Here is a 13,785-nt window from a genome sequence, read left to right as displayed (position 1 = left end):
CATTTCTATTCATATCCACAACAGGAGTAGCTCAGGATTATTTAGCTGCACAGGTGACTCGGCCTTCTGCTTGTTGAAGAGTCTTAGATATTCACAGTTGTGAGGCATACACACTCTGCCTGGTAACCTTTCTTTAACGTTTAGTCTAGGCACAGGTGTCGAACTCCAGTCCTGGAGGGCCGCAGTGGCTGCAGGTTTTCATTCTATCCTTCTTCTTCATTTGTGACATGTTTTTACTGCTAATTAACTTCGTCTTAGTTTTAATTAACTTGACTCAGATCCCTTAGTTGCCTCTTCTTCCTTAATTAGCAGCCAAACAATAATGAGACACAAAACAAGCCGCCACATGACCAGCTCACCTGTGCCCATCACACAATATGTGGAAATAAAGAAAGGTGAAGGTCTTAGTAAGGTTGATCTGTCAGGTCACCAAAACATTTTGACGGTGGTCTTGGAAAAAAAACAGAAAATCAACAGTTTTAGAAATGTCTGCCATGGCAGAATGAGAGCAGCAACAAGCTGTGGAAATAAATAACGAGTTTAATTAACAGCAAGAATCAGCTTTTCATTAAGAGACTGGTTGGAGGGAAATTGGTTGGAGTTTCAAATCCCAATTTAGCTGGTCATCTGTCGGCTTGTTTCACATGTCATTTCTGTTTGGCTCTCATTTAATGAAGAAAGGAATAAATTCAGAGGACTGAATCCTTAAAAACAGGGCTATTAAAATGAAGGGAAAATAAGTTAATTAGCAATGAAAAGTGGTCAGTGATTAGGAAAAGGGTTAGAATGAAAACATGAAGCCACTGCGGCCCTCCAGGCCTGGAGTTCGACACCCCTGGTAGTGCATACTTGTTGTTGACATCTTGTGAAAAGCAACGTTAGCCAATGAATAAGCTGTAGGCTTGATTCCTGACCAATGAATGACGCAGGGAGGCGGGTTGTATGTTACACGTGTAAACTGAATAAAAAGCAAATCTGATATTATGACCTCACCAACGCAGCAGAAGAACATGCATTGTTTCAGTGTCTAGTGCTTCTGAGATTATTAAGCTCTTGTGGAATTTTATTCTGAAATCAGCTATAAGATGTAGAGAAACAAGTAATTTTGCAGCAAAGAACAATTCATAGAACAGTAATAATAATAATTCTGAAATGTTCTAGAATGCACCACAGTCCATATTTACAGAGATAAATTAGGGTCAAATAGCCCATACACCCCCACTGTTCAGCGCTACTGATGGTTCCCCACCGAGTGTCCATCCTGAGCCCACGGAGACTTTTGTTATTCAGGCTCAAGCACAGATCTCGTTACAAATCGGCGATTTTCTTGACTATTAAGACAAAAACTGAATGTTAACTTTTTTTGCTCAGCATAAAATGACCACTCAGAAAAGAGAGAACAAATATATTTGAGTTATTGAGCAGCAAACGTAAACATCTTACTCGTTTCCAACATGCTTATATAGTGTAAAATCCTCACGATTATTGTGGTCAACATAAAAACCTGAAATTGGTGATGTTTTTCTGTGTATATCATGTTACGTTCTGGAGGTTTTGAAATCACAAGGTGCAAAGGCCCTGCGAAAATGGCCACTTTTAGTGAGGCTGACGTAGTTTTTATTTTTTTTTTTCTAGATATTTATATACAGAAAATCTCAAATTTTCCTAGCCTATATTCAAAGTTAGACTGGACCTGAAATAATTGCAAAGTTTTGTAGAAATGGTGTGATGGTTTTTGAGTGACACTTGAACAGACCGATAGAAATTCAAATATATAAAACAGTATAAAATATAAAATATATAAAACAGTAAGATATAAGACCAATAGATTCCAAATAAACAAAGTGCCATTTCTTCCGAGTAATTTCAATAAGCCACACTACTGACTTGTTGCTGTGATCCAGTGGACATGTAGTGCTATTAATTTAGTATTGTTTCATCTAGTAATGGACAGTTGTAGTGTAGTTGTCTCATTTTTAATTCTTTCTCTATATTTAAACATAGAAAATCTCAGGTTTTTTTTTAGCTTGTATTCTAAGTTAGACAATAACGAGAAAAAATGCAAAAGTGTTGTAGAAATTGGTGTAGTGGTTTTGGCGTGATGCTCTGAAAGGCAGTCCGACAGAGATTTCTTTTGTTGTGTTCACCCCTGCGATGGACTGGCGTCCTGTCCAGGGACTGTTCCTGCTTTGCACCCTATGCTGGCTGGGATGGGCTCCAGCTCCCCGGCAACTCTGCTCAGTATAAAGTGGGTTTACAAAATGGATGGATAGTTGTTATGTTTCGAACAGTTGGCTCTATTGTCGCTTTTATCTTCTCTATCAACCTCATCTCATCTAGAAAACAGGACTCTTCTGTAAGCAGACGAACTCCTCCACGGACGACAAACCAGGACTCACCCACTTGTCCATTCTACACACCCAATGGCTTTTTAAATTCAGTCTTGAGTGGCTCCCTTTGCAGCTGCAGCTTTTTGTCAAATCCATTTCTTGTTTGAAGTGGGCTCTGCCGTTAATTAAGGAAGCTGTCATTTCCCAGTTTCCCAGGTTTTCTCTGTAAATTTCAAGCTGGTTACACTAAATGATTGCTGGATGAAGGAAGTGTTTTTGTGAGTTAGACGCCGATACATTCATTCTTTCTGTGTTGCTGTTACATATTTAGATTTTTGACCATGTTATTTAAGCTATGATTTGCTAACATGTATACAAGTGGATAACACGGAAGCAGCTCCTACCCTTTAGTATTCCCGGTCATTTGCACCCATAAATATACGCTCTTAATTGTATCTGAAAATTCAACAGGAAAAAAAGAAAATAATAATGAAATGAAACCGAGTTTTGTTTCTTTCAAGCATTTAAAGCTATGGAACAATATCTTAATTTGTTACAAATGTAAACCTGACACTACTGAACTTTTCAGAACACAAAATAAGAGAGACAAAAAAGGGTAATTAAACCGTGAGATCAATCAAAGGTATGGATTGCTCAAGATCTGTGAAACTGGTTAAGATGAAAACCCAGAGCCACGATGGGAGCCCAGGACATTGGATGAAAACGTCCAGTTTCAAGGAACTGCAGGGGTGTCAAACTCAAGTCCTGGATGGCTGCATTAGCTGCAGGTTTTCATTTCAGGCACTTTTCTTTTTAGTAACCAATTACTGCGGCTAATGAAATGGCCATCTTTTTATTATTAAACAATTTTATTTAACTTGACTCCTCTGTCTGTTTGTTTGTCTGGGTCAAATCTTGCAACTGATTTAAAACCCACTTTTGGTGAAGCGAATCTCTTCAAATTTTGCATACGTGTTCAGTATGGATGACAGTACTGTCAATAACATGACAATCTGTCAATAACAAATTCCACCCTAATTAATGGTTATGCAATTCCAAGTAACGCACACACAGCAATGACGGAGAGAGGACAGAGTGAGATATACTGTAGGGGCAGACAAGTGAGAGACGCGTCAGATTGCCCCCATTTGCCTCTTCCAGAGTGTGGAGTGAGTGGGTGAATACGCCTGCTGACTTCACTTGTCTACTCTTGTGAAGGTGTAGTCTTGATGACCACGGTGAGGAAGTTTTGTCGTAAACTTGCCGTTCTGTCGTCGATATTTTTTTTACGCAGCGACCGAGTGCTAATCCCATAAAAGCCTGAACAGAAAAATCGAGACCAAAATAGAATTCTTTTTACTATTCAAATAATTCTGCAAAGAAGATATATTATGTAATACTTTTAAAGAAGCTCCCTGTTCATGAAAAATGATTAAAGAAAAATCATTTGCAAAGTACTCAAAAAGTAAAAAATAAAATATGTAGTTTTCTTTTTTAAGTAAAACGACTTTATTTACTTTATTTATAAATGCACTAAAAAGCAAAAAATACATTTTTCTTTAACCACAATTTTCATGGTTATATACGACTAAATAAAATTGTGGGGCGCACATAAATTAATTCATTCAATCAATTAATAGAATAGCTACTTTCATCATCTATCATCATCTATATATATAAAATTCTTTTCGCGTTTAAAACGGAAATTACATATGACCACGCGATATGGAAATTACGTATGAAACGGAAATTACGTATGACCACGCGATATGGAAATTACGTATGAAACGGAAATTATGTATGACCACGCGATATGGAAATTACGTATGACCACGCGATATGGAAATTATGTATGAAACGGAAATTACGTATGATCATGCGATATGGAAATTACGTATGACCACGCGATATGGAAATTACGTATGAAACGGAAATTACGTATGACCACGCGATATGGAAATTACGTATGAAACGGAAATTACGTATGACCACGCGATATGGAAATTATATATGAAACAGAAATTACGTATGACCACGCGATATGGAAATTATATATGAAACAGAAATTACATATGACCACGCGATATGGAAATTACGTATGAAACGGAAATTACATATGACCACGCGATATGGAATTTATGTATGACCACAGAACATATTATAATACAGGAACCAATCGCTACGTGCGTTCTGACAGAGAAGTTTTATTTATTCATCCACGTGACTATCGCGGAAACTGCCACATTGTAACTTTTTTTTAGTTGGCAGTATTAATAGTAGAAGAGATGAGGAAAACAGCTTTGCGTCTTTCTACTTTTTAACTGTAAAAAAATGTGATGACGAGACCGCCTTCAGCGACAAGGGGTCGTGAGAACAAAGTGGACGCTGGGAGGCTCGGAATGTAATTTGGACAATCACATAGAAAATGTAATTTCTATACCACAGCAGTCGTGTAGCGCCTTTCAAAAGGGATCTACTACCGAGAGATGATCTAAATACATTTTAGCTGCTGTTAGTACTACTGTACTTACCTGTTGTGTTATAGCGCCTTTAAAATGTTCTTTACCTGAAACCACTCCAGTAGTGCTCAATATATCTTTACTTCTTAAAATGTTAATGTTTTACTGTTTAATAACTTACAGACTACATTTTATTTTTTTCCCTTGCACTCAGTGAGTGAAGCCACTAGGTAATCAACTAGTAAAGTATAAAAACAACAACAACATTGTAATTCCCCACCATGCTAAACAAGTTTCAAAAATTGTTTGAATCAATGAATTTATGTGCACGCCACAATTTTATTTAGTCACATATAACCATGAAAATGGTTAAAGAAATTTTTATTTTTTGCTTTTTAGTGCATTTATAACTAAAGTAAATAAAATCGTTTTACTTAAATTTGTTTTATATATTTTATTTACCTTCATTTTAACTGACTTGTGTTTAAAGATTCAGAACCCTTCATTTTTTCTTTTCTTATTAAGCAGCCAGCAATCAAAAAAGAGATGCAAAGGCAGCCAACAAATGAACAGATCATATCCATCTTGATAAAATGTTTGAAAAGAAGATATTGTTGGTTTGAGAAATATTGCTGTGATCTGATCAACTTAAGAAAATAATGAAATGCCTCAGACTGAGGGCACTTACAAGCCACAGAGTTACATAATGGCATTCATAAAAAGTAACAGTTGGCTTCTGTGCGAGAATTTGGATGGAGTGAAAATGGCAGCCCACAAGGAGCAGAGTGTAAGAAAATAAAAAAAAAAAGATCTCCAAATCTTAAAAAAGAACGATAATTAAAATGTAGGCAAAAATGTCTGTTCGATCAACAACAGCAAAGATGTGGCTGGAAGGAAAACCTGCAGCCCTCCAGGATGTGTTTGACACAAACAGCACTTTAGATAAACACTTCAATAACATGCTAACAATATCCCACGCTTTATTTAATACATGATGTTTTTAATAAATGAAAGGTGCCCTTGCGTCGTGTTAGACATTGTCGATAGTGCTAAACTAGTAAACGATACTGTAAGTGTCTTTTAGCAAGGAGTTTAATAAAGTTTGGCCTCCTGTAAACCCGAGAAGTGCATTGCTGCCAACGGGAGAGATGAAACAATGAATCATCAGTAACTAGGCCGGGAAATGGGAATTAGTGTCATGGTTTCCTTATAAGGAAAATAAATGGCCTTGTCCTTCTTCCTACACGTGTTCATTTTCACATTCAGGTCCAGTAATAGGAGCCAAGTTTCACTGCATGAACACAACGGGTCACTTGGCTTCTGCCCTCAGCAGCAGTAATCAAGGTTCAACTGTTCTTGCTTTGTAGTCTAAAAGTTCACATTAAGTATGTTAAGGGTTTCTGCTGGAGAGCACTGATTTTCATTCTCTTTGCCCCTCAGTCTAATAATATGCAGCAACTCAAGCCTCCTTTACAAAGCTACCACATCCCACCTCTGCACAAGAAAGACCAAGGGTTTTGAATCAGTGACTTCATGGCAAAGATTCTCTGTGGAAACAAAGACGAGACACAAGCGGTGGATAAAGAAATAGACTCTTAACGGTCAAGAAGAAAAGCTCTGCTACTGACTGGAGTGATTAAACCCCCCGAGCAGACCCCTCAAGAAGATGGACAGCAGAAGAGACGTGAAATGTGTTCAATATTTGCACTTGCAGCAATAGCTGGGGCGATGGTGGCATCAGCTCTCTCACTGTCACCACGAGTATTTGACAGGTGTTGGATTATAAGACTAATGAACTGTGTTATCATTTAAGATGAGAATAAATGTTGCACTCTTTTCATATTAAACAACTATATAATGAATGTGTATGATCTTTAATGTGAAAATGCAGCTGTCATAATGCTGCTCACCTCTAGTTCTAGGATTTTATATCATAACATTCGTGCTACCTTAAGCAAAAAAGGGGTCTGGATTACTGTACCCCTAAAATGTCTACTGCAGTGCACAGAAATAACCCTGGGGGACTTTAACGATTAACTTACATTTATAATGCAGCTGCTACAGCAAAAACAATTTAGATTTCGGATAACCAAACACCTTTCTGTTATTACAATACTGGAAAAGCTAACATTCAACTAAAATAACTGAGCGTACATTTTCTTTTTGTATAATTATTAAACTTTACTGTCAGGTTTTGGAATAAGTGGGTTTAAAAAAATGGATGCATGGATATACAATACTCCATCCATCCACTTCACTATGTAACACAATTTTTGTTCCTGGCTTCCAAGAGTTATATTTCAACTGCTTATGTCTAAAGCCTACGGAAAAACGACTACATTCAGCACAAACTTTGATTTTATGACCACAGCCCAGAAAATTTTGTATTTATAGTGACAAAACAAGGGAATTTTTGTCTTTTCGTTCATACGGTCTGATAAAGAACAACACTTGCATGGTAAATAGACAAAGACAGTCAAAACCACTCAAAAAGGTTCAGAAATGAGTAGGTGTTGTAGATTTGCGACTGTACTTCTCGAAGAAGCCCCCCAAATGTAGTCCCCCATCATGTTTTCGTTATACTGTCCTTGGTAACGACGTTCAAAGTCCAGTATATCCTGATGAAAGAGCTCGCCTTGCTCCTCTGAGTAAGCTCCCATGTTCTCCTTGAATTTGTCACGATTAGCATCAAGGATATCTGCAATATCTTCCTCGCTGTCTGACTTGCTGCTGTCTCCTGAAGATGGCTGATCCCTCTTCGGAGGAGTGGGAACGGGCAGCTCGGGGCAGTGTGGTACTGGGGCAATGGAAGAAGGAATATCTGGATAAACGATTTGAGGCGCATTCTTGCCAGTGTGACGTTTGGTAGGATCCCTACCATGCAGAAGTAGCAGTTGCTTGAGTGGTCAGTCGGTTGCCGCCAAATTCGCGGGATAGCAAACTTCATGGCTCTCTTTTCTCCTCTGTACCAACCTTCAAGAGTTTTCTTGCAATATTTGCATGTGAAATGAGGTGCCCAGGGCTTGTCTTGATCCCTGACAGACATGCCGAAGTATGCCTTGCACATCTTACGACCAATGTTCCCTCTAAGGAGTAGCATATAGTGAACAAAAAACATTGTTTATGAGCGACATTTTGTTTAAGCCAAAAATTTATGAGCACCAACTCCGACGGTCGGAGTGAGCGATCGTGCGAGAAGTACGAGCGACGCCATCGGAATGAGCGATCGTGCGGGAAGTATGAGCGACACTCTGAATTCGTGTGAGCAATTGCTCATGCGCTTAGCTTAGAGGGAACATTGCTTACGACATGCTTTCACGGAATACTTTCTCGCTCTTGTCTTTATAAATTGTCCACAGACGTAGCAAAATGCATCTGCTGGGTGCAAGCAACCTCTTGATGCCATCTAAATCAAATCAAAAAAATAACATAAACCGAAATTGTCGGTTCGAGTCACCTGTGCTTCTATACTTGTATGACTGCTATTGGACAGTCCAAGAACGTTCTAAAAGTTTCTTGAAAGTTCTAGATAATTCTAGAAACTTCTGGACAATTCTAACAGTTCAAGAATATTCTAGAAGACTACTCAGTATTGAATGCGAATCGAGAATTTTCTCGAAAACAGACAATGTTTTTGTGGAACAACAGCTATTTTCTATTTTTTTTAGGCATAACGGGTTAGGAAAACACACTTTATACCCAGGAACAAAATAAAAATAAAAATTTGTTACATAGTGTATCCAACCCGCTATATCTGAACTACAGGGTCACGGGGGTCTGCTGGAGCCAATCCCAGCCAGCACAGGGCACAAGGCAGGAAATAAACCCCGGGCAGGGCGCCAGCTCACCGCAGGGATATACAATATTTTACTATGAAATTAACACGTGGCAACACAAAGTTTATACAAAACAGAATAAATCAGAAACAATAATGATCTTTAGTGCCTATAGATATTCATCATACCTTGTCAAAATCCTTATCTTTAGTCATATTAAACCCTGGAAATGGAAATAAATTCAATCTAACTATTTCCACTGGCATTTACACATCATAACCCTTAACATCAAAGTAATAAGGACATTTAAAAATTCTGAACAACTGATAAAATGTAATTAGCGAAACACCTGCTTTGGAAATGTGATCAGCCCCATGATAAACGTACTCGAGTGCCAGCAGTCACCTTCCAGGCTGATTGCCCCCCAAGACCTCAGTTGTAGTGGTCCTGAATTCTTCAGAATGAATCTGGCTGTCCGTTGAGAATCCTACTGCTAGACGTGCAGAGCAACGCAAAGAATTCCCCTCGGGTGGAAAGGTGCCTTGAAAAGGGATAACGCTGTGGAAAGGCACAAGTTAGGAAGAGAGTTCAAGAAGATTTCTAAGGCTTTAACTGTCCTTGTGTGTGCCGGTCTGAAAATTATCAAAAAGTGGAAAGCGTTCGGAACCATCAACCACACCTTTATAAAAAAAAAAAAACACTGGATTACCAAGTCAGGAGCATTTTGATCAGGACGTTAACAAGAAGCCAAGGGCATGTTGAAGGACTTCCACATGTTCATGGCTGAGATTGGTCAGTGTGTGCATGTGACAAGAATCGTACAGCTTTACACACAGCATGCCTGCACGGCAGGGTGGCAAGAAAGGAGACTCTTCTGCAAAAAGTACCACACACTTTGCAAAGAAACACTTGTAAGATTCTGGTGCCATGTGGTAAAAGGTTTTCATGGTCAAATTGTGACCCCAACCCCTCCACATTGGTGAAATCTAAACAAAGCACATCACACAAAACACACCATACCTACTGTGAAGCAAGGTGGTGGCAGCAATATTTTGTGGGAGTGTTTCTCTTCAGTGGCCAGTTAAGTCAGGACTGATGGGAAAATTCATGCTGCCAATTACACCTAAGTTCTTGAGGAAAACCTGCATCCCTCGTGTCAGAGAGCTGAAGAGGGCCTGGCACCTTCCAGCACAACAAAGACCCTAAACACATCACCCAAAAAAAAGGACTGGAAGGGGGGGGCCAAGTCAGAGAGCAGTCCACCATCGCTCACCACAAAATCTATCTGAACTTAAAGAAAACTGCAGAGAAGAATGGGCACGTGTTCTCCAATTTAGGTGTGCAAAGCTGGTAGAGACATATCTGTCAGTGAAGCAAAAGCTGACATAACAAACTACTGCAGTGGGGAAAAACACATCCAACCCTCTTATTGTAGTTTCTCATGTTTTATCATTTTCAGATGTGGCCTTTTTCTTTGTTACTTGAATGCTGTAAGGCAAAATGTGTAAATGAAGCTGGATGAAGATATTTTTAATTGGTCTTCAGACAAAAGAAGTGACTATTTCAAAGGAGTATGATGATGATTTTGGCGCTGGATGTATATACTGTATATACCGTGGGTACGGAAAGTATTCTGACCCCCTTCAATTTTTCACTCTGTCATATTGCAGCCATTTGCTAAAATTATTTAAATTAATTTTTTTCCTCATTAATGTACACACAGCACCTCATATTGACAGACAAAAAAAAGAATTTTTGAAATTGTTGCAGATTTATTAAAAAAGAAAAACTGAAATATCACATGGTCCTAAGTATTCAGACCCTTTGCTGTGACACTCATATATTTAACTCCGGTGCTTTCCATTTCTTCTGATCATCCTTGAGATCACCTTCATTTGAGTCCAGCTGTGTTTGATTATACTGATTGGACTTGATTAGGAAAGCCACACACCCGTCTATATAAGACCTTACAGCTCACAATGCATGTCAGAGCAAATGAGAATCATGAGGTCAAAGGAACTGCCTGAAGAGCTCAGAGACAGAATTGTGGCAAGGCACAGATCTGGCCAAGGTTACAAAAAAAATTCTGCTGCACTTAAGGTTCCCAAGAGCACAGTGGCCTCCATAATCCTTAAATGGAAGATGTTTGGGACGACCAGAACCCTTCCTAGAGCTGGCCATCCAGCCAAGCTGAGCTACCAGGGGAGAAGAGCCTTGGTGAGAGAGGTAAAGAAGAACCCAAAGATCACTTTGGCTGAGCTCCAGAGATGCAGTCAGGAGATGGGAGAAAGTTGTAGAAAGTCAACCATCACTGCAGCACTCCACCAGTCAGGGCTTTATGGCAGAGTGGCCTGTCGGAAGCCTCTCCTCAGTGCAAGACACATGACAGCCCGCATGGAGTTTGCTAAAAGACACCTGAAGGACTCTGAGATGGTGAGAAATAAGATTCTCTGGTCTGATGAGACCAAGATAGAACTTTTTGGCCTTAATTCTAAGCAGTATGTGTGGAGACAACCAGGCACTACTCATCACTTGTCCAATACAGTCCCCACAGTGAAGCATGGCGGTGGCAGCATCATGCTGTGGGGGTGTTTTTCAGCTGCAGGGACAGGACGACTGGTTGCAATCGAGGGAAAGATGAAGGTGCCCAAGTACAGGGATATCCTGGACAAAAACCTTCTCCAGAGTGCTAAGGACCACAGACTGGGCCGAAGGTTTACCTTCCAACAAGACAAAGACCCTAAGCACACAGCTAAAATAACGAAGGAGTGGCTTCACAACAACTCTGTGACTGTTCTTGAATGGCCCAGCCAGAGCCCTGACTTAAACCCAATCGAGCATCTCTGGAGAGACCTAAAAATGGCTGTCCACCAACGTTTACCATCCAACCTGACAGAACTGGAGAGGATCTGCAAGGAGGAATGGCAGAGGATCCCCAAATCCAGGTGTGAAAAACTTGTTGCATCTTTCCCAAGAAGACTCATGGCTGTATTAGCTCAAAAGGGTGCTTCTACTAAATACTGAGCAAAGGGTCTGAATACTTAGGACCATGTGATATTTCAGTTTTTCTTTTTTAATAAATCTGCAACAATTTCAAAAATTCTTTTTTTGTCTGTCAATATGGGGTGCTGTGTGTACATTAATGAGGGAAAAAATTAATTTAAATGATTTTAGCAAATGGCTGCAATATGACAAAGAGTGAAAAATTGAAGGGGGTCTGAATACTTTCCATACCCACTGTACATATATATATATGTATATGTATGTATATATGTATATATATATATATATGTATATGTTACTGGAAATCCACAAAGGGAGCAAATGAATCACATATCCTAAAATAGTTTTTCTATTCCTAAGCTTTCGATTCCTACCAGGAATCATCAAACAGCAAATAAGGAGGTGAATATAGGTGGATATGGTGGGGGGATTGATGAGGTCGGCTTCAGAGAGTTTTGGTCATAAAGTTTTTTTTATTATTTGCATGTTCTTCTTTTCAAGCTTAAATTTGCTGACATCAAGCCTACATGTGCTGGGACAGACATCAGAAACACTTGCCACACATATACAGGAACATCGCAATGCAGTCAGCAGGAAGGACCCACGGTCTCTGAATCACACACATACAAGTTCGACAAGGACACACATTTAAATGGGACTCAGTGCAAGTAAAATTCAAGGCCAATAGTAAAAGTGCCAGAGAACTGGCTGAAACATGGCTACCCAATGAAAATGCCATTAACAGACATTTGGACATGAACCCAGCATGTGCAGGCTGGAAAAGAAGAAGATGCAAATAATAAACAAGCCTTTATGACCAAAACCCTCCGAAGCCCACTTCATCAACTTGCTCCTCCTTATTTCCTATTTATTGCCTTGGGTTCCTGTCAGTCTAATCAATTTCCTCTGATAATGATTACTGGTAGGAATCGAGAGCTTAGGAATAAAAGGCTATTTTAAGATACGATTCATTTGCTCCCTGTGTGGATTTCCAGCTCCAAATATGCAAACTGTATCACAGACCTTCACCTCCATATATATATATGGAAGAGAAGGTCTGTGATACGGTTTGCATATTTGCCGTTGGAGATCCACGAAGGGAGAAAAAAACGAATCACGTATCATAAAATAGTTTTATTCTTGAGCTTTCAACCCCTATCAGGGGTCTTCATCAGAGGATAATGCTTAGACTTACAAGAATCAAAGGCAATATATAGCAACACATTCAGTATGGGGGGGGGGGGGGATTTGACTAAGTCAGTATGATCAAGTTGGGGGGGGGGGGTTGTATGGTTTAATTATTGTGTACATGTCCTTCTTAAGTTGGCATATGCTGGGTTTATGTCCAAGTGTCTGTTGATGGCATTTTCATCTGATAGCCAGACACTTGGACATAAACCCAGCATATGCCAACTTAAGAAGGACATGTACACAATAATTAAACCATACAACCCCCCCCCCCCCCCCCCCCCCCCCCGATCATACTGACTTAGTCACCTCCACCCCCACTGGATGTGTTGCTATATATTGCCTTTGATTCTTGAAAGCTCAGGAATAAAACTATTTTATAATACGTGATTCGTTTTTTCTCCCTTCGTGGATCTCCAACGGCAAATATATATATATATATATATATATATAAAAACATTTAGGTGGAGTAGTGGCTCAGAGGCTAGGGATCTGCACTGGTAATCAGAAGGTTGCTGGTTCGAATCCCATAAATGCCAATAGGGACTCTGCTCTGTTGGGCCCTTAACCTGCAATTGCTGTGTGGTTTGAGTAGTGAGAAAAGCGCTATATAAATGCAAAGAATTATTATTATTACAACGTACATATAAATACATATAACTTTTTAACATTAATGATTGTTACTTGGGGCTTTGATCAATTTGACTTGGATTTTTTTAGCTGAAACTCAAACACCAACAGTGCTGCCAAAACAAAAGTAAAAATCAAAAATGAAAATTCCAAAAACTGAAATGTCAGTAGTTTGTAAGCATTCAGCACCCTTGTTTGGAACTTGTTGAACTGCCATTCCTTTCCTCTCCCAGAGATTACAGTAATCATTGCTTTTGGGTAAGTCTTTATAATGTGACGGAGTTAAGATTTTTCCATTCCTCCTTGCAAAACTGCTCAAGCTGTGCCAGATTTAATGAAATGTGGTGGTGGACATCAGTTTTTAGGTCTCACCACAGACAATGTTAAGCTCAGGACTTT

The 13,785-nt window shown here is 39.3% G+C and overlaps 1 protein-coding gene across 1 annotated transcript in view; it reads left to right on the top strand.

The window, feature by feature from the left end:
* Positions 1–6,651, top strand: part of LOC114666944 (MAPK/MAK/MRK overlapping kinase-like) — a 55,601-nt gene extending 48,950 nt beyond the window's left edge. The window contains exon 12 of the mRNA XM_028821997.2: positions 6,230–6,651. Coding sequence (XP_028677830.1) covers positions 6,230–6,310 — 81 coding nt within the window. The 3' untranslated portion in view covers positions 6,311–6,651. The remainder of the gene's footprint in view (positions 1–6,229) is intronic.
* The last annotated feature ends 7,134 nt before the right edge of the window (positions 6,652–13,785 follow it).

The sequence above is a fragment of the Erpetoichthys calabaricus genome, chromosome 16, assembly GCF_900747795.2.
Source record: "Erpetoichthys calabaricus chromosome 16, fErpCal1.3, whole genome shotgun sequence".
Taxonomy (NCBI): domain Eukaryota; kingdom Metazoa; phylum Chordata; class Cladistia; order Polypteriformes; family Polypteridae; genus Erpetoichthys; species Erpetoichthys calabaricus.
This window is presented reverse-complemented; position numbering and strand designations above follow the sequence as displayed.